General features: G+C 43.2%; 1 protein-coding gene across 1 annotated transcript in view; it reads left to right on the top strand.

Annotated features, from left to right (window-relative positions):
* UST (uronyl 2-sulfotransferase) overlaps nucleotides 1-19,563 on the top strand; it is a 298,701-nt gene that overhangs the window by 246,559 nt on the left and 32,579 nt on the right. The window contains exons 6-7 of the mRNA XM_045066253.1: nucleotides 595-692; nucleotides 2,684-2,841. Coding sequence (XP_044922188.1) covers nucleotides 595-692; nucleotides 2,684-2,841 — 256 coding nt within the window. The remainder of the gene's footprint in view (nucleotides 1-594; nucleotides 693-2,683; nucleotides 2,842-19,563) is intronic.

Below are 19,563 nucleotides of genomic sequence, written 5' to 3'. Positions count from 1 at the left end.
TGCCTTTGAAAGTGAGGGAGTTGTATAGAACAGAGATCCCATCACATTCTAACCTAATAGGACATTAGAAATGATTTTACATCTCCAAAATTGACAAAATCCTTTATGCGAGTGCTGTAGGTACTTACTATTATTATTTGTTGGATGTATGGATACACAGGGAAACATATTTCTATAGGGTTGGCTGTACAGCGATCTCTGATTAAGTCAGAATGAACTAAGAATTAAGCCACGTGGCATTCACTCAACAAATATTTTTTAAGTGCTGACTGTCTCCCAGTGGGCTGGTGACTTCTGGGTACAGTGGGTAGTGGGTATCCTGGGGAGAAGTGCTGTCAAGATGCTTGTCATCTAGCTAAAGGCTTCGGGTCCCTGGGAAATGCAATATACTCAATAGAGCAAGCACTCCTGGAAATGCTCAGCCCACGTGTACACCTGGCCAGTAGAACAGGAGGCAAAAAGGCAAAAGGAAAGTTTTCCCACCAGATCTGTGAATTCTCCTAAGGCTTACCCATTAATCAAAGTATCCATCTCACTTACCCTGTATGGCACTTGACCAAGCCCGACCTCTCACGGCTGTGTTTTCTCTCCTAGGATATCAATGAGTGCATTCTTGAGAACTATCCTGAGTGTTCCAACCCCAGATTATTTTACATCATTCCATATTTTTGTGGACAGCATCCCAGATGCAGGTAAAGACTTAACATACCGCAGACTCAGGGCATGCTAGAGTGGGGAACGAAGGCAGGAAAGCCACCAGCTGGCACCGTGTTGGAGTCTCTTGCACACCTAGTGTCTTGGCCTTCTGGAATTCAGTTCGCATTTACTGTTAATCTTTAAAGATTGCATTTGAGACTCTGAATGTCCTCTAAATGATGAAATTAACAGATCAAGGTCTGACAGAGGCCTTAGGACCACCCCATAAAGATGTGTAATGAAATCCTAGCTGTCACTGCTCAGCCCATGAGATAGTAAAGATCAGGGATGAGCACCCAGCCTGCCCCTCCGCAGTGTCTTCACTCCATCACCAACTGCCTTTGCCCACGTGCCCTGTCTAAGTGGATCTGATACTTGGGGTGCTCACTGCCAAAAGTCAGTAGTGTTTCTCTCAGAAGACATACTTAATAGGAAAAGGACTTTCTGGTGATTGCCCCTCAGACTTACTTGGATGCAAGACGTTCTGTAGAATATGACTGACTCAGAGAGTAAGGCCCTCAGAGTGTGGTCTTCCCACCTCCTACATCAGCATCCCCGGGGGCCCTTGCCAGGCTCCCCTACCTCACCTTGGTTTCTGAGGTGGGGCACAGATGACTCTGGAGAGTCTGGTTGAGCTATGGTTTAAATCCACTGTACCAGACAAACAGGTCACCTGAGAACAAATGGCAGTAATGCACATGAACGTTATCTTCATGTGGGGGAAAATAAACCCTCTGCTGGAAGTGACATTTTGCCCCTGAAAGGAACATTGATGAGAAGGTCAGTGTGTTCCTGAAAAGACCAAGAGAAGAAACCATTTCTGAAGGGCAGCTCACCCCTTGTCCTTTCTGCTCAGACTCCGATCACTGCTTAATTACCATGGGCGTTGTTGTTACTGAGTTTGTTACTGAGTTTGCTGAGTTTACTGTAACACTGGACTTGGTTTACTGCCCGGATTCTGGAACTCAAAGTGTTGGTTTTCTGCTTTCTCATGAACTTTATGAGTTCAGGAGGCCTCCCTGCTCCAACCCTCACCCCTGTATAAATGCCTCCTGGTTCACGGTCAGTGCTTCAGACACTGGGAAGATCTGGGACCAGATGACTCACTTTCTGTCACAGTGAAGATATTTATTCTGAGAAACATGATTCTAGCTCCCTCAAGTATTTTCTTAAATTATAGATTTCCTAATCTTAGTATACAAGATGCCATATCGTGGTGCACACATGATGATTTTCAAAACTCTTTCAAAACAGCCCCTTGTTCCACCTTGACCATTACTCGAGTTGGGTGGGTAGATGCTGTTACTACAGTTTTTCAGCAGAGAACCCTGGCTTGCCCCAAATTGCCCAAAATTCCCCTGGTTGCCGGGTAGTCCTGGAGCCCAGCTCCTGTGACTCCTGTCCTTTCCCACTCACATAAATGCTATTAGTTTGGAGCTCTGCCTTGCAAATGAGATTAGGCTGTTTTCCTTCAGTAATTAAAAAAAAAAAAAAAAATTTTTTTTTTTGGTCTTTAAACTCTTTAAAAAATAAAAAGATTAAAAAAAAATATGATGATGAGCAGACATGACCTGAAACCTGTTTTGATTTCGATAGAAATAGCACATCAGTAAGTTTCATGATTTCAAAACCTCTCACTTTAGTGGTGTGCTTCTTCTATTAAAAAGCCATTCTAATCACCCCTTGGTTAGCGTTTATAGGACCCAACTGCCTATGTCTGTATCCTCTTTCTAACAAATACTTTGGCCGGGCCCCCTGGGGCCCTGGGCGAGGCAGTGCTGACCAGTGAGCATGGCAGAGGTTAGAAGGTGGGCGAGGCTAGTGGGAGAGGGAAGGCCCCTGGAGGTGGCCCATCAGGACTGGTCCTCGAAGGAAAAGGACTCAGCCACACGGCGGTGGTGGGTAGAAGAGGTACATCTTCAGCCTGTTGTTGCTATATTTTGAAACAGAATCTCTAATTGAAAAATCATTTTTTATATCCATCAAGGGAGCCTGGCGAGTGGGCCCTTCAAAGAGCAAAACTGAACGTGAATGAAAACTTCCTGCTTGTGGGAATTCTCGAAGAGCTGGAAGATGTGCTGCTTTTACTGGAAAGATTTTTACCTCATTACTTCAAGGGTGTGCTCAGTATCTACAAAGACCCAGGTAACAAACTCCCTTTGTAGCAGGCTCTTTGGCGTTTTGAGGGTTACTCCCCTTGAACGGGACTTGGGCCATTAAAGGAGTGAAATCTGTTTGGGAAGAGAGGTTGCCCTTGCCTTGCAAAGGAAGGGTAGACTCATGAGCGATAGATGCCAAAACCTGGAGCTTCACATCCCAGCCTAAACTTGCCCTGTGTGAGAGGCCTGATGGTTCCACTTCTCCCTTTGGAAAGTGCAACTGGCGACATCTGTGTTGATCTTGTCTTGAGCATGGGGCCGGAATGCACATGAATGGACGTGTGCGTGCTGGAGTCCACTGATGGAACCGGGAATGTGAAGGAACCACCACTTAACTATCGTTTCTGGGCCCTACTTCCACTTGACCAAAGACTCCGGCATATAAAATTCTGGCAATTAGATAGAGGGGCAAATTGAAAATGCAATTGTGATTTCACCTAACAAATGGAGTGGTTTCCAAACAGAAGCAAGAAAAGGAATGCATAGGATCCCTAAATATAATTACTTTCAGAAATCCATCATTTCTTTTTCTCATTATTGCTTTATACTGAAAGGCAAACGGCATTATTTCTTACCTCTTCTCCTTAATCTACCACAGCCTACGCAAGGCTTGCCTGCTTATTCTCTGGTCTGTTTGCAGTTCTGTCTTGTCCTCAACTGGGAGGCAGCCCTGTACTTTGTAGACCTGAGGAACCGTGGAAATGTCCCCCGAATGCTGCCTCCCGGTCCTCCGGGCTGGGACCTCACGCCACACTTGTGTCATGGGCACGTACCGATGTCCCTGTGAACTGAGCTTGGCCCGGAGCAGCTCCGGATCCTGTTACATAAGGCGGCCAGGCCCCCACCAAGGGTTTGCAAGAGAAACATGGCTGGTGGGTGGGTGCTGCCCCAGTCTTGCAGCTCTCTCATTCAGAGATAAATTCTGACATGCCTGCATGTGGGAACATTGACTGTGAACCTTCACATGTGCTCTGCAGGTGTATCTCCACAACAGGAAAGGGGGTATGAATCACTAAAAGCGGAATAAACCATAGTCACTTTTTTACACCAGGCCTTTCTGTGCCCCTTCAACAATGGGCAATTTAAAGGATTTTTGTGACCTGTTTTTAGCTCCGGAAGAAACATAAACTTGAGTCCCAAGTGCAAGGTGGGGGTCTTCCTCGAACTTCGACATTTTTGAAGAAAAGGTTGAGATCATTCATCGTTATTTCCACTGTTTGGCTTTATCTTGTTGTAGAGCATACATGTGTTCACATGTGTGTGTGCATGTGTGTGTGATAGGCAGTATGAGAAGAAAGTGAGCCAAGTCCTGGAGACACATAGTTGTCAAAAAAATGAACGTCCTCTTGTCCCCACATTCGGGAAGTATTTTGGTGAGTTGATATCACACCCATCATCTGTCCTCAGACCAGGAACTGCTGTCACTCGTGGGGTCACATCCTAGCCTGTGGAAAGTCGGCCTCTGGGGCGTGAGCCCGAGAACTCAGATGGGGGTAGTTTTATCTTTGTTTTCCTTAAATACAAATAAATCAGAAATCAAAACCTTAGCCCGAGGAACTCACTTACCTGCTGTTGTCATTTTGACTTCTCAGCTGTTTTCTCCATTTAGATACGTGACTCTCAGAAATGGGGCCTTGGTCCCAGGGTCTATAAGCATGTTAACTAAAGTAGAACGTATTTCTAAAAACTGAGTTACTATTAGCTCTTTTGATGTTAGCCGCCATCTTTCCACCTATAATTTAAAGATTTTTGTCCTTCTGAGGCATAGCGGTCTGTTAAGTCCTCTGAGCCTTGCTGTCTTGGAAAACGAGGGTAAGGGTTGTCTTGCTCTCCTGTGCGGGGGGGTGAAAGGTTTCCACACGGCCAGACTGGACACATGACCAGTTCACACAGTCCAGTGGTATCCGTGGTTCAAATAGTGAAATATGCCTACACTGCCCACCGCGCCCTCCCTCCACGTACACCCACCCCCCTCGGCTGCCCCTTACCACCACCCCCACCCGACAGTGAAGTCACGGGCAAGGAGGGAGTCTCCAGAACTCTAGGCCAGAGTTCTTTGTGGTCTCCTGGGCATCTTCTGGAGAGACTGTTCTGCTGTGATATTGACGGCCAGGCAGTCCCACAGTTGCTCTGTCTCAAGGAACGTCAGTCTAAATTCTGGAAGCCAAAGCCACTGTCCTCTTTTCACATGGCTAGCACGTTGGGGTCAGCCAGCTAAAAGGAAGAGTGGCAGCAAGTCCCTTGAGAGATTTCATACCAGAGCCACCCCGTCAGCCAGTTTAGTCAAAATTCTCAGATTATGGCCCACCAAAATCATGGCTGTGGCCCTTGATTGAAGAATTTTGTCACTGAATAGCTTAAGAGAACAGAGGGAAGAAAAACTGAAAATCTTAGACACAAAAGGATCTAGTGATTCTGAAATCACTGTAGATTAACCAACCATAGAGCTGGACTGAAATGCAGACCCTTGGGACGCCTGGGTGGCTCAGTTGGTTAAGCAGCTGCCTTCGGCTCAGGTCATGCATGATCCCAGCGTCCTGGGATCGAGTCCCACATCGGGCTCCTTGCTCGGCAGGGAGCTTGCTTCTCCCTCTGCCTGTGCCTGCCATTCTGTCTGCCTGTGCTTGCTCTCTCTCCCCTCTCTCTCTCTGACAAATAAGTAAATAAAATCTTTAAAAACAAAAGAAAGAGAGAAATGCAGACCCTTTCCCAGACCATTTTTTGGTGCTTGTCCCGTTACTTGAAAAAATGTAAATGTGCCGATTTTTAGTAATCCCCCATCCAGCAATACAAAACGTGTTTAGACCCGTCTCATCACTGAAGAGAACACACGAGCTGCAGTGACTGTTTGGGGAACTAGTAAAAATAGTCATGTCTGGTAGTCAGATGGGTTGTCGCTTATTCTGGATTGTTACGATATTCTGTAATTCCTTCCAGACGGTCCCGCTTGTTTCAATAACCCACCGTATAAGGAAGTCAATAACTTCCCTACATAATAATTTGACTCTTTGCCCTACCTTCTTCGTTGCCATTGCTGACAAGTAGATTTGTCCCCTACCAAGAATATTTGAGAAGCTTCATTGTTAGGAATTTTTAAAATATATTTTTATTAATATTTGCATGCTATGGAGACTCATTTAGCATATCTCAGAAGAAATTTGTACTAGCAAGTACTCAAGAGGATAATAAAAAAAAAAAAATGAGTTTTAGCCTGTGACTAACCCAAGAGAACATGCTCAGATGGTTCTCACCAGCCCAGGGGTAGTTGCTGATGTGGAGGCAAGTACCCTGGAGAGAGCACCCAGTAAACACCACCCAGCCTTCTTTTGTGTTTGAATTAGGGAGAACCAAGCCCCAGACTGGTGTACCTGGTAAGAGCAGCCGACCTTGCTTGTTCAGCCTACACAGTCTGATCTGTTGATTAATTAATCTTGATTATATTTCTCATTACTTACCTTTTAAAATGAGAAACTGGAACTGGCCCAGAGAAGTGGAGAGGCTGATCCAGAGTCACCCACCAAAATGTGGAAAGTAAGGGACTGAACTCACCTGTTCCTGAACCATGAGTATTGTGTTCGTGAATGCCTTTCCTCCTTCGGAGCTCTTAAAAACTGACACGTGAGCCACCAGCATTTTTCTTAGTCATAATTTCTGTAGGAACTAAAATCCCAGTGGTGTTAGAAACCAAAATAAATAAGCGAATTCATTAAAGACAGAACATGTGGGTATCTGTGATAGGAACTGTCCTTAAATGAACGTCCCTTGCCTTGGCAAATTACCGAGCTGATATGGTTCAATAGCGCCACCTAGCAGCCAGACGCTGGAACTGTATGATCTAACGTTAACCCCCATTACCTTTCTCCTGCTTGGATGGAGACTTCAAAGCTTATGTGTCCAGTTCTTTCCCCTTGTATTTTAAATACTTTCCATTACTAGCATTACATTAGTATTCATTTTCAACTTTTTTTTTCCATTACAGATGTAAACACTGGCACCACAATAGGGAATTTACTAGACTTTTGTGGGCTGCCTTGAGATTCTCGCCACTAACAATTACAAAGGAAAAATGTGTAATACCAAACAAATGACTTACATACTAAATCTGCAGAGTTCATTCATAAACTGGATGCCTATTTTTTTAAGTTTTTATTTAAATATTTTTATAACAAATGATAGAGTACAAATGTAAGTATCATTTTCTTACTAAGCATGAATGCTATTTAGACCTCTCAGTAGGAGTACAGTAATATACTCTGAGTCCATATGCATTGCAGTATTTAAATCTGAGGACATTTACATAGAAAATAATAGCGAATGTGTAGAGGAGAAAATTTAATATGGTATGCTACAGGAAAAATTCAAGTATTCATTCATCTCCCAATAAAAGTACCAGATTGAGTTAAAATAAATACTAAGTGAGAAATGCTTGGCCTATGTATCATAAAGAACAGCAATTCTTTTAGGAAAGAACACTGAGTTGAGAGTTAAAGGAGCCTCTTTCTGCCATGGTCTGCCCTTGTGACTCAGGGTAAATGCATATTTGGTGGCTGATCTCTAAAGACTGCATTATTATGATACTAAAGCATCAAACAGAATATTTTAAGGCTTCATGTTCTACCTTTTGTTGGTTAGCACAATCATAGGGTACTCCCCCCACCCCTAAAAAACATCAGTCCTTGCACAGCCTCCATTGCCTTGATAATTTCCCAGTTTACTTATGGTAGCGATTGCCACCTAGAGGGCATGACAGCATCCTACATGGAGGGTTGCTGGTTCCGAATCCTGTCTTGCCTATAGCTAGCAATACTGAAGTGACCAACTCAAACTCTCTGTCACGGTGTTCATCCCTTTCTATCCGTACCATATGCATTTCTGTCGAGAAGACGGGATATCATAATGATTAGAGCACAGAATCTGGAGTAGACAGCCTGGGTGCCAGGTATAATCCTTCTAAGCCTCGTTCTCCCCATCTGCATAAAAAGCATAAACAATACAATCTACTTCTCAGGGTTGTCAAGAGACACAGCTGATCAAATCCGTATAAAGCCCTAAGCCTAGAGCTTCACATATGATAAGAGTTCAATAATTAGCTATTAGCTTGGCAAGCACATCACATAAGAAAGATGGAGCCTGCGTCTGTGAGAAACAGGACATCAGGCTGTCTTTGTAATTTCTACACTTTAAAAGGGAAAGAGAGAATATTGGATGAGCCTTGAGTAATTTTGACAGTTACAGCTGACCTATAAAATGGTTGTCTTTAGTCAGAAATAGTTTTTCTGACTTAGGAGGAGGGGACCAATTATATTCTGGCTAATACCCTATTCCTGGAACAATTAGAGGGAATAAATGTATTGGAAATATTACTACAGTGACACCTTCAGAAGCTGAAAACACACAACACCCAAGTCATTGAGGACTTTTTTTTTTAAATTATCCATTTTTATGCCTGAACTCCTGCCTGAATTATCATGGAATTCAGATTTCAACTTTAAATGAAAGCATCTGTTGAGATATGATTGGGGCAATTCCCATTAACTTTTGCTGAATGTTGAATTTTTCAGACATTTTTTCATATATCATGAAAATATATCATCATATGTGATATATGATGATATTTAGTAGATATAGGATGAGTGTCTAGAGATTTAATAGACTTTATTCTAACTAAGTCTAAGATTCAGTTCTTGAAAAACCTTTAGTTCCTTTCCTAGATGGAAAATTCACTTCGGAATGCTCTTTATGAACTTTGTCCAGGAGGTGGCAGTGTCTCCACTTTCTCTAAGACTTGCCTGCAGTTTCCTGATAGTTTGCCTCTGCAGACAGGAGTTTACATAATGCCTGAACAGATGAACAGAGATGTATAATTATGCCCAATTTGGGGACTAGAAACAGGATCCCAAATATCAAAAGGATTCCAAGTACAATTGACTTCAGTAGTCCAAACTACATTACAGGAGAGCCATTGAGGTGGGGGTAGGAGGGAGTGTTACAATCAAATACGTTTATGTGGGTTAAAATATATATATATACTGTAAACTCTGGTTTTGTAAAAATAATCCATCATTCTGCAATGTCTGGATTAAACAGATGCTGTCTTTCATCCTTAATTCCCACTGTTATTTCCCACTTCCTGTTGCTTTTGTGCTACAGCAAAATTCAAAAACATTCTGGAACCTCATAGAGATTCAAGTTATGGCTAGGAGGAATTCGGACTATCCATTTACAGAGACCAATGAAGTTGTTTAAAGAACTCAACTGTGGTTTATAAAAATAGGACTCCACTTGCTATTGGTTCATCCGCCGTCGGTATTCTCCATGAAGATTTGTTTGTTCACCAGCCATGTCCTGGGTTCAGATACTAATCATGTTAGCACTAGATTGTGTGTGTGTGTGTGTGTGTGTGTGTGTGTGCATTTGAGTTCAGATAGCTAGACTCCTTATTATAGCTCAGTCATCTCAGAGTGAATAGCCTTGGGTCAGAAAAGCAGTAACTGTTCCTAAAGAATCCTAAGTTGCATAGCAATTTATAGTTTCTAAAGCATTTCCATAAGACAGCTAGTGGATTCTTCACGAATCCTCTGAAGTTGAGGAAGAAAAGTCTTTGTCTCATTTTCGAAATCAAGGAAGCTGAGATTCAGGGAAATTGAGCCACCACCCTACAGTGACCTAAATCCTAAGTGACCACAGACATTCGACCTTCTGTCCCTGGAACCACCACTGACACCAGAAACCTGTGACTTCCTGAAGATTTCTCGTATTTAATCACTAGCTCAGAAGTTAGCGGGTATTAGGTATTGCAGTTGAAGGTAAGAGCTTAAGAAGTATGTATACATCTGACCCATTTCAACTATAATTGCTCATTTTATTGGAAATAATGACCTTGAATTCTGTAATTTTTTTTAAGATTTTATTTATTATTTGACAGAGAGGGAGAAAGATCACAAGTAGGCAGAGAGGCAGCCAGAGAGAGGGAGAAGCAGGCTCCCTGCTGAGCCTGAGATCATGACCTGAGGCTTAACCCACTGAGCCACCCAGGCGCCCGAATTCCGTATTTTTAAATGTTTTTCTCACTTGCTAATTAATTTGCTCGTGTCTGGGTACCATCCCTCCTCTACGAGAAAGCAATTTTATTTTTTAAATTGAATTTATTTATTCAATTTTATTATTTTAGAATAACAGGGAAATAGGACTTAAGTCACCTGGATTATCTAGTATAACTTTCCAAAAATATTTCTCTCCTGTGAAAAGTAGCATTTAAATAGCAGTTATAAACTGAAAATACCAGAAGACTTCAACAAACATATTCAGCAAATGTTGGAGTGTCTGCAGTACGCCAGTCACGGGGGAGGGTGCTGTAAAGATGAAGAAAGCCTGAGAGCCATCCCAGGCTGGGGAGCAGTTCCTAGTAAAGATATTCGTGCCAGGCCTGGAAGGGTACACAGGCTTTCATCAGACAGACATGGAGGGAGGTGTCCTAGGCAGGAAAGTGAAATGAGTGTAGGCACCGAGGGGTGAAGGCCCAGAAGCACCTGGAATGTGGGAGACACAGGGGCGGTCTAGCCCGCATTGGCCTTTGCCTGCTGACCCTGCCTCTTGGAGTTGGGGGCCCCTCCATTCCTTATAGCTCAGTCACCCTGCTGCTGCTGAGACAGTCCTGCCCAAGGCAGGAAGAGTATCAGCAGCCTCCACGCTCCGTGTGGTACAACCTGGAACTGAGTCACTCACCAATCTCAGAACCCGTGGCCAAGCCACAGTTGCCAGAGGGCCATGTGTCAACCTCCCGCTCCCACCCCCAGTTTTCCTGCCCTCTGCCAAAACCTGACCACCACCCAAGAATCCCTCACTTCTTAGCAGTGCATTAGGAGACTGCCAGGTCCCCAGGTTCCTAGCACTAGGGTTCTTCTTCACTGTCTCCCCACCCCCCAACCTAAGACGCAGCCTAGGGGGACAGCCATTGACTGCATGCCTGGTGCTGTCCCAGGGTCTCCCACCACACATCTGCAGACACCAACCACTGCCCTGCCTGATCTCCCAGATTCAGCCCTTTGCCCACCGGCACGGGCTCCTCGTCTGTTCCCAGTTACTCCCTGACTGGGTGTGAGTTGGCTGTGGTCCTAGCACCACCTCTTGTCTTCATGGCCTTCCTGACTGGAAGCCCCTGGGATCATCCTTCCAGAACCATCTCCCTCAGCCCCTGACTCCCACACCACACACCCTGAGAATTCGATCTCCTCTGAGTCCCAGCCTCATTATCTGGAGAACCCCAGATGCCCCCCCACCACACAGTGTGATCAGGCATGGGGGGTGTACAGTTTTCTCTCTCATGATTCATTTCCCCAAACAAAAAGATGGCTAACAATATCTGCATGTGGGGTGAAGGTACCGGCATTCTTCTGTGTTTAGAGGTGAACAACTTCTACTTCAGAATTTAATCACTTCTACTTCAAGCAGTTTTCAGTTGAGCTGACAGGAATATGCTTTACATTGAGTAAGAGCATTACTAAGGCGGGTGGAAGGATTAGTCACTACACATGTCAATTTTTTTGACTTTCCTGATAACTCCACAAAGCTGAACTGCTTCTACAGCTGAGCAAAGAAGATTAAAGAAAGACCTGACCCCCCTGGGGTTCATAATTAATCTTCATAAAAGACCCTGGGATCGAACTGATCTTCCATGCCCAGACTACCAAACCCCCTGCCCAAACCACAGATTCACGTGGTGATGTGCAGAAGGCCCAGACAGAGAACTTCAGAACTGTCTTTGTACCCTTGGCGCATGGCCTAGCTTCTCTGACATTCTTTGCTTATAAAATGTACCCCCAGCTGGGGTGAAGTACAATCCTTACCCACTTTGCATGACTCAACATTTTACAGTGCAAGTTTCTATTTTTTGTTCAGCTAAGACTTTGTCAGAGAAAAATACCATCTCCCAGTCTGTATTTTTTTTAACACTTCACACATTTTTATCAACATAGAGTGCTCTAGCTTTTCACAACTTGCAAATGGTGTTGAACTGTGGAAGAATACAGCGAAAAAACTCCAAACATACCTGTTTGGGTATATTTGGTTATATTAAGCACATTTATTTTATTGTCCACAAATGCAGGGAGAAATCCAGCATAATTCCCCACTGATAAAAATAGGAAAGTTTTGCTTGTCAAGTGGAAGTTTCAGATACTCTGGAAAGTCTTAGCTCCTGGTTTTCATCATGTGCTCCTAGGGACTTCTGCTATATTGTCACCGCCAGACACTGGCGGAGCTGTTTTTCAAAACATGTGTTCCTAGAATTTTACTTCCTTGTTTTTCATCTATATTTATTAAAGGGATATCTGTATAGAATTTAAAAATCCAATAGTACAAAATAGACGTGCAATGAAAAGCAGCAGCTTCCTATTCCAACCCTCCTCATTCCAGAAGCAAATGCTCTGAGCATTAGCCGTTTCTTCTGATCATCACCACACTACTTACAACTAGTGTGCACAGGCTGCTATTCCTTGATTGATTTCTTCGAGACATTATGTAGTTTTCTTATTCCACCACCCTTACCTCTACTTCCTCCTCTCTCTCCCATCCTCCTAATACGGTTATATCCACATTTTAGATTTGTAATCCCGTTTACATTGCTGTGTCTATATACATTTAACAGCTGTTGATCCAAGTCATACACCATGATTATATCTCGTTTCCTGTTCAATTTATTGTTTTTCCTGGAGTTAATTATTGCCTTAGTTTTTTTTTAATTTGTTTAGATTTATATCTATCAAATTTTTCATATATGCTGTTACAGCAGTTGTATCAATACTATTTGTGATATTTTCAATATTATTATCAGGTAAGAACATTAGTTCCATTTGCCACTCATACCCTTCCCCCGCCCGGGGGCCCTGCCCTTCTTCCCACCCAGAGCTCCCTAACTTCCTGCTTCAGGCTGGGCTGATTACTCAGAAGCTCCTTGGAACTTCCCTTTAACACATTTCTGTTTTGGATTCCTGGTCTCCCGAATCCCTAAGATCTGAAGATTAATGACTGAATCATTCATTTTACTTCAGATATTCCCAAGTTCTTCCTGATAATAGGTGTTTCCTTGAATGTCTAAAGAGCTTAATATTTTATCTCACTTGATTGCCAGTTTGGCTAGATACGGATTTCTTCATACATGAATTCTATTTTTCACTTCTTTTTTTTAAATGTTATATTAGTCACCACACAATACATCATTAGTTTTTGATGTAGTGTTCCATGATTCATTGTTTGCATATAACACCCAGTGCTCCATACAATACTTGCCCTCCTTAATACCCATTACCAGGCTAACCCATCCCCCCACCTCCTCCCCACTAAAACCCTCAATTTGTTTCCCAGAGCCCATAGTCTCTCATGGTTTGTCTCCTCCTCTGATTCCACCCCACTTTATTTTTCCCTTCCTTTTCCTAATGTCCTCCATGCTATTCCTTATGTTCCACGTATAAGTGAAACTATGTAATTGTCTTTCTCTGCTTGACTCATTTCACTTAGCATAATATTCTCCAGTTCCATCAATGTCAGTGCAAATGGTGGATATTCATTCTTTCTGATGGCTGAGTGATATTCCATTGTATATATGGACCACATCTTTTTTATCCATTCACCTGTTTTCACTTCTTTCTCTATGACTTTCTCAGACTTTTTCTCTCTCTCATCTCTGGGACCTTACCTGTATTCCTCTTATGAAATGTTACAACAACGTGCCTCAGTTTGCTGAGTACTCAAGCTTTACACACACACACACACACATTTTATATATTTGTGTTTATGTGTGTATAGTTCCTTTTTTCAATTTTTTGTACAGAGTTTTATTAGGTTGAGGTGTAAAATGTTGTGGTTCAACAATTTTTTACATTATCTGGAGCTCATCATGACAAGTACAGTCCTTAATCCCATCATCTATTTAACCCACCCCCCCTGCCCCTCTCCCCCCTCCCCTCTGGTAACCATCAGTTTGTTCTCTATAATTAAGAGTCTGTTTCTTGATTTGTCTTTCTCTTTTACTTCTTTTACTCATTTTTTTTTTTTTCTTAAATTCCACATATGGAGTGAAATCACATGGTATTTGTCTTTCTCTGCCTTAGTTCGCTAGCATAATACTCTCTAGTTCTATCCATGTCATTGCAAATAGCAAGGTTTCATTCTCTCTCTTTTTTAAGGGTTTCATTTGTTTATTTGAGAGATAGAGAGAGCATGCACACATGAGGGACGGAGAGAGAAGGAGAAATAGAATCTCAAGCAGACTCCACGCTGAGTGCATAGCCAGATGTGGAGTTTGAACTCATGACCCTGAGATCGTAACTTGAGCTGAAACCAAGAGTCAGACACTTAACTAATTGAGTCACCCAGATGCCCCAAGATTTCATTCTTTTTTATGACTGAATAATAATAATTCATATGTATACATATACATATGTATGTATATACCATATCTCCTTTACCCATTCATCAGTCGATGTGCACTTGAGCTGCTTTCATAATTTGGCTATTATAAATAATGATGCAATAAACATAGGGGTGCAAGTATACCTTTGAATTAGTGTTTTTGTATTCTTTGGGCAAATATCAAATAGTATGATTGCTGGATCATAGGGTGGTTCTATTTTTAACATTCTGAGGAACCTGCATTCTGTCTTCCGCAGTGGTTGCACCAATTTGCATTCCCACCAACAATGCATGAGAGGGTTCCTTTTTCTCCACATCATCACCAACACCTTTTGTTTCTTGTATCACTGATTTTAGCTATTCTGACAGGTATGAAGTGGATCTCATTGTAGTTATGACTTGTATTTTCCTGATGCTGAGTGATGTTGAGCATCTTTTCATGTCTATTGGCCATTTGTATGTCTTCTTTGGAGAAATGTCTGCTCAGGTCTTCTGCCCTTTTTTAATTGGATTATTTGTTTTGGGGGTGTTGAGATGTATAAGTTCTTTGTTTTGGGGACTCACACTTTATCAGATATGTCATTTGCAGATATCTTCTCCCATTCTGTAGGCGGCCTTTTATTTCCCTTGCCTCTGGAGACATATCTAGAACAAAGTTGCCACAGCCAATAAATGATTATTTTCAAGCTTAAAACTCAGTCTTTCATTATCTGTGAATTTTTCCTGTTGTTTTTTTTTCTTATATGATTTTATTGCTACCATTTCCTTTGTTTCATTTATGGAATGCTCTTGGTCAGATAGTTGAGTCCCCAGGTTCATTTTTTCTATATGCTTTATTATTTTTCCCTCTCTGAATTTTCATCTCTTCTATTTTTTCCCTCTGGAAGAGTTCCTCAGTATCTATTCCATTCATTCTACTGAATTTTCTCTTTTCCAAGACCTCTTCTTTAATCTTCTTTCTTCTTATATAATATCTTGTTCTTATGTATTGAATGCAACATCATGTTAAATCTCTGAAAATTATAGAGGTTTTTTGTTTGTTTGTTTGTTTGTTTAATGTTTTCACCTATTCTCTGAATTGTCTCTATTTGCTCCAGGTTCCTTCTTACTGTTTTGGTTGGTTGGGCCTCTCTTTTCTGATCTGAAGCCTTTCTTCTTGTAATCTTTGTCAGAATTCATATTCGAGGGTAAAGCACTAAAGAGCACCTTGAAAGTGTTGCATAATGAGGGAAGCTTATCAATGAATGGGCTCTGCTTGGGCTGATCAAATAAATAGTCATGGAAGTTTGCTGGGAAAACATTTGTTAGTAATTATTGGTCTTTTTTCTCTGGAGTTTGTTCAGTTTCCCCACAGAAGAATTCTCCAAACATCTCTATGGGGGATGGGGGTGAGGTGGGGTAAGAGAGGTAAATATCTGGTGGCAGACGTGGGAACAGGAGCAGAAGGTCAACATCCAATGCAATGTCCAAACAACTTGATTGTTCTTATATTAGCCCACACCTCTCCCTTCTCTCCTCTGGGTTAGCAAATGAGTCTGGATCCTCTGCCCAAACTCTTTGGAGACGAATCCCAAGATTCCCTGAGCAGCGGGGAATTCCCCCTAGAGAATAAGTGACAATCACTGCAAGATACCTGACTACAGATCTGAAGCCCCACTGCTTCATACCCAGACTGCCCACCTCATGTCTAGCTTCCACATTTGGGACCCCTGGTGACACCACACTGCCTGTCAGGGACAAGAGCAGGGAAACCTCATGTTCCTGATGTGTGTCTCCACTGTGACACTTCAGACGTGCTTCCCACGCTCTGCCATGTCAAGTGTCCTCTTCCATCTGCTTTCATCTTCCAGCAAGTGATTGAGGTCTGTTTTCCACTGACCTCCTTCTCCAAAGCTCTTGTGATCTTTCATTCTTTTATAAAAGTATTACCTTCTACTGCCATTTTCAATTTTCAAAGGAGAGGAGTTGAAAGGCTGTAATTAGCCTACTGCCATTGCTGAGACTGTTCTAACCTCCTGAACTTTAAGATCCTGTTACCGGTTTGGTGCTTACAGCCCTTCATGAGGTACATCACACCCATTTCTTTCTCATGCTATCTGCATAACCACCATGGGAGCTGGACCATTGCGCTGCCTTTAGCATCTGTATCTGGGATTATAGTTATGGTGGGATTTCTAAAGCAAAACAAACAAAAGCAAACCCTTTGGTAAATATTAATTAAACTCTGTTGGGTTTTTATTGAACAATGTTGCTATGATGAAGCTTCAAACTACTGTTTTTTAAAAATTCCCTGGAAGACAAATCAAGGCCATATTGGAGATCTCCTTGATGAGAGAAAAAGTAAATTCTAAAAACTAATTAAAAAAAAAAAAGTCTCCTCATCAGGGGCAGAACACACGACCACCCAAAGATCGAGTTCCATGGAACTTGGCGGAAACAGGTGTCTCCATTTCGTGGGCTGTCATGTGTCACTGTTGGTTGGGGGGGGGGGGCAATGTCTCCCATGGCTTATGCAAGGAGGGCGGCAAAGGCATCGGAGCGGGAGAGGGGAGGCCCTCAGTTGGTGAACGCTGTCAGTCAGCTAACAGCCCAAAGAAAAGCAACCTTTCTCAGCAGCAGCTGCTTTGGTAGCGGTAGCCGCAGCTCATATAACAAATGTTTCATGACGAAGGCAAACAAAAGCCAGCTCTGAAATTCCAGCCACGCCATGTCCGAGCCAGTTCAAAATTGTATAACCACTCCGTTTGAGTTTTTCCCCCTCTCTAAATGCATTCCATATGAGCCGTGGTGTGGGACTGCTGGTTCGCCTGCATTCACTCAGAAGGCTGTTTTGAAAGCCCAGACTGAAAGGAAAGTCAGTCAGTGGGAAAATAAACTCAAAGAAAACACTGAGGCTCAGGTGTGGGAGGTGTGTTTGTTTTCCCCAGCCAGGCATGCCCCCCGGAAGGGGGCTGGTGGCTGGGAATTTGTTAACTGCCCTCCTCAGAGGTCTGGGAGCTGGACCAGGCTCCAGGGGAGCCCCTAGCTCTGCAGTGGCCTTGGCCGTGGCCAACCACTGTTTCACGGAGTGTGGTCTGAGGACCAGGGCCAGTCCTCAAGCTGCTTGCTCCCAGCTTCTGATGAGATAAGGGCAGGTACTGAGAAAAGCCTTTGACATGGCTGTGATCACTTATCTAAAAACAAACTCTTAGATCTTTCCTAAAAGCATCGATCCAAAAGTGATTCTGGGGGGATACACCAGAGATTGTTGGAGAAACACTGCTGCTGATTCTCCTACAGGCTTGCGCTGCTAGTTGGAAGGCCATCCAGATAACAAGACCCCACTTAGGGCTTAGCGGCTTATGAGGTGCCATGATTCTTCCACAGGGTTTTGCCTTCTTGGCTTCAAAGCTTTGACTGCTGCCCCCTGGCAATGGCCCAACACCCAAACTCTGAGACGTGTGGTCATGTTGAAAACCTACCTTCCTAAAGCTTGTGCCTCTTTTACCTTAAAACCTTTAAAAGTGGCAATACACCTTAGGATAGCACTTTTACAGTCAGCAGAGTACCTTGGATTTATCTTGGCTTGCCTTTCCCTCTCAACTCTATCAGGTAGTGTTCTGGGTTGAATTCGGCCCCCAATAAGATATAGCCGAAGTCCTACCCCGGAATCTGTGGAGGCGGCTTTATTTGGAAATGGGGTCTTTGCAGATCTCATCACATGGTCCTACTGGATTAAGGAGGACCCTAAATTCAATGGTGTTCTTATGGGGAAAGAGAGATCCAGACCCTGGGAAGAAGACCATGTGAGGATGGAGGCAGGGACAGCAACTCAGCTGCCACAGCCGGGGACCACCAAAGATTGTCAGCAGGGACGGTTGGAGACTAGAAAGAACAGGAAAGAGACTTCTCCGGAGTCCTCAGAGGGAGAAAGGCCTTGTGACCCTTTGATTTCAGATTTATATTCTCCTGAATGGTGAGAGAATACATTTATGTTGTCGTAAGCCATCCAGTTCATGGTAATATTATGGCAGTCCTAGGAAACTAGGTACAAATCCTCCTCATCCCCATTTCCAGGTGAAGGTCTGGAGACTTGTTGATAACAAGCTCTTCCCATGTCCAAGGCAGCTAACAGGTGGCAGAGCCTGGATTTGAACAAACATGAGCACTGTCCTCCACTCCAGATTGTCTCTCTTGCTTGGATGAAGAAACTGGAGAATAAAGAAATATCTAACATTTGGGGACAAGATGAATAAGTGACTTTGCAACACTACAGTGAAATACCACGAGGCTGTTGGAATTTTATTTGGAAGAATCGTTAATGAAAAGTAGAAAAACAATGAAAAATCAGACATAGGGCGCCTGGGTGGCTCAGTGGGTTAAGCCGCTGCCTTTGGCTCAGGTCATGATCTCAGGGTCCTGGGATCGAGTCCCGCATCGGGCTCTCTGCTTGGCAGGGAGCCTGTTTCCCCCTCTCTCTCTCTCTCTGCCTGCCTCTCTGCCTACTTGTGATCTCTCTCTGTCAAATAAATAAATAAAATCTTTAAAAAAAAAAAAAGAAAGAAAAATCAGACATAATATTATATTTATATGATACAATATTTATATGTGTTCATAGTACACACACACACACACACGCAATACCTTTAGAACAAACTGGAAGGAGAAAGACACCAACAGCCTAGCAGTTCTTAATTGTACTTACGGATTCTGGATAGCTTTTATTTTCTCATTTAGACTTTTGCTCATGGTCTACGTTTCCGGTAATAAACACGGATTCGGCAGGGACACAGTGTAGTACCGCCTGGCCATATCCGGGCACAATGCCATGTGCTCTCTGTGCTTACTGCTGTCGTCAGAGGGACAAGCTAGGGATTAAAGCTAGAGGAGAAGGGACATGCAGACAGTCAAAGGACTGTATGTGAGGTCTCATGGTTGGCAAGAGACAGAGCCTGGCTCCCCGTACCTTGTGCGCTTCCCACCACACTTCGTGGCCTCTGCTGTCCTGCTCTGAGAAAAAGAGAGTCGTGGGAAGAAGGGCCGGTTAAGGAGTGATGAAGCAAGAAGCAGCAGTCCCGCGGCTCCTTTGGACAGGGCTCACGCAACCTCAGTCCTTTGCATGAAACAGAGGTGTCATCCTTTCTACCACTAGCTCTGCGTGGGCTGCTTGGAGACAGAGACCAGGACGGCTCCCTTCTGAATGCCCTATGACGCGGGCTGTAGAACACTTCAAAATGCTTTTCTTTTTCTTTTTTTTTTTAAAGTTTATTTATTTAAGTCATCTCTACACCCAACATAGGACTCAAACTCATGACCCTGT

The sequence above is a fragment of the Mustela putorius genome, unplaced genomic scaffold (assembly GCF_011764305.1).
Source record: "Mustela putorius furo isolate JIRA1106 unplaced genomic scaffold, ASM1176430v1.1 tig00003863_pilon_pilon_pilon, whole genome shotgun sequence".
NCBI lineage: Eukaryota > Metazoa > Chordata > Mammalia > Carnivora > Mustelidae > Mustela > Mustela putorius.
Note: the sequence above shows the minus strand (reverse complement) of the source record. Positions and strands in the feature narration are given on the sequence as shown.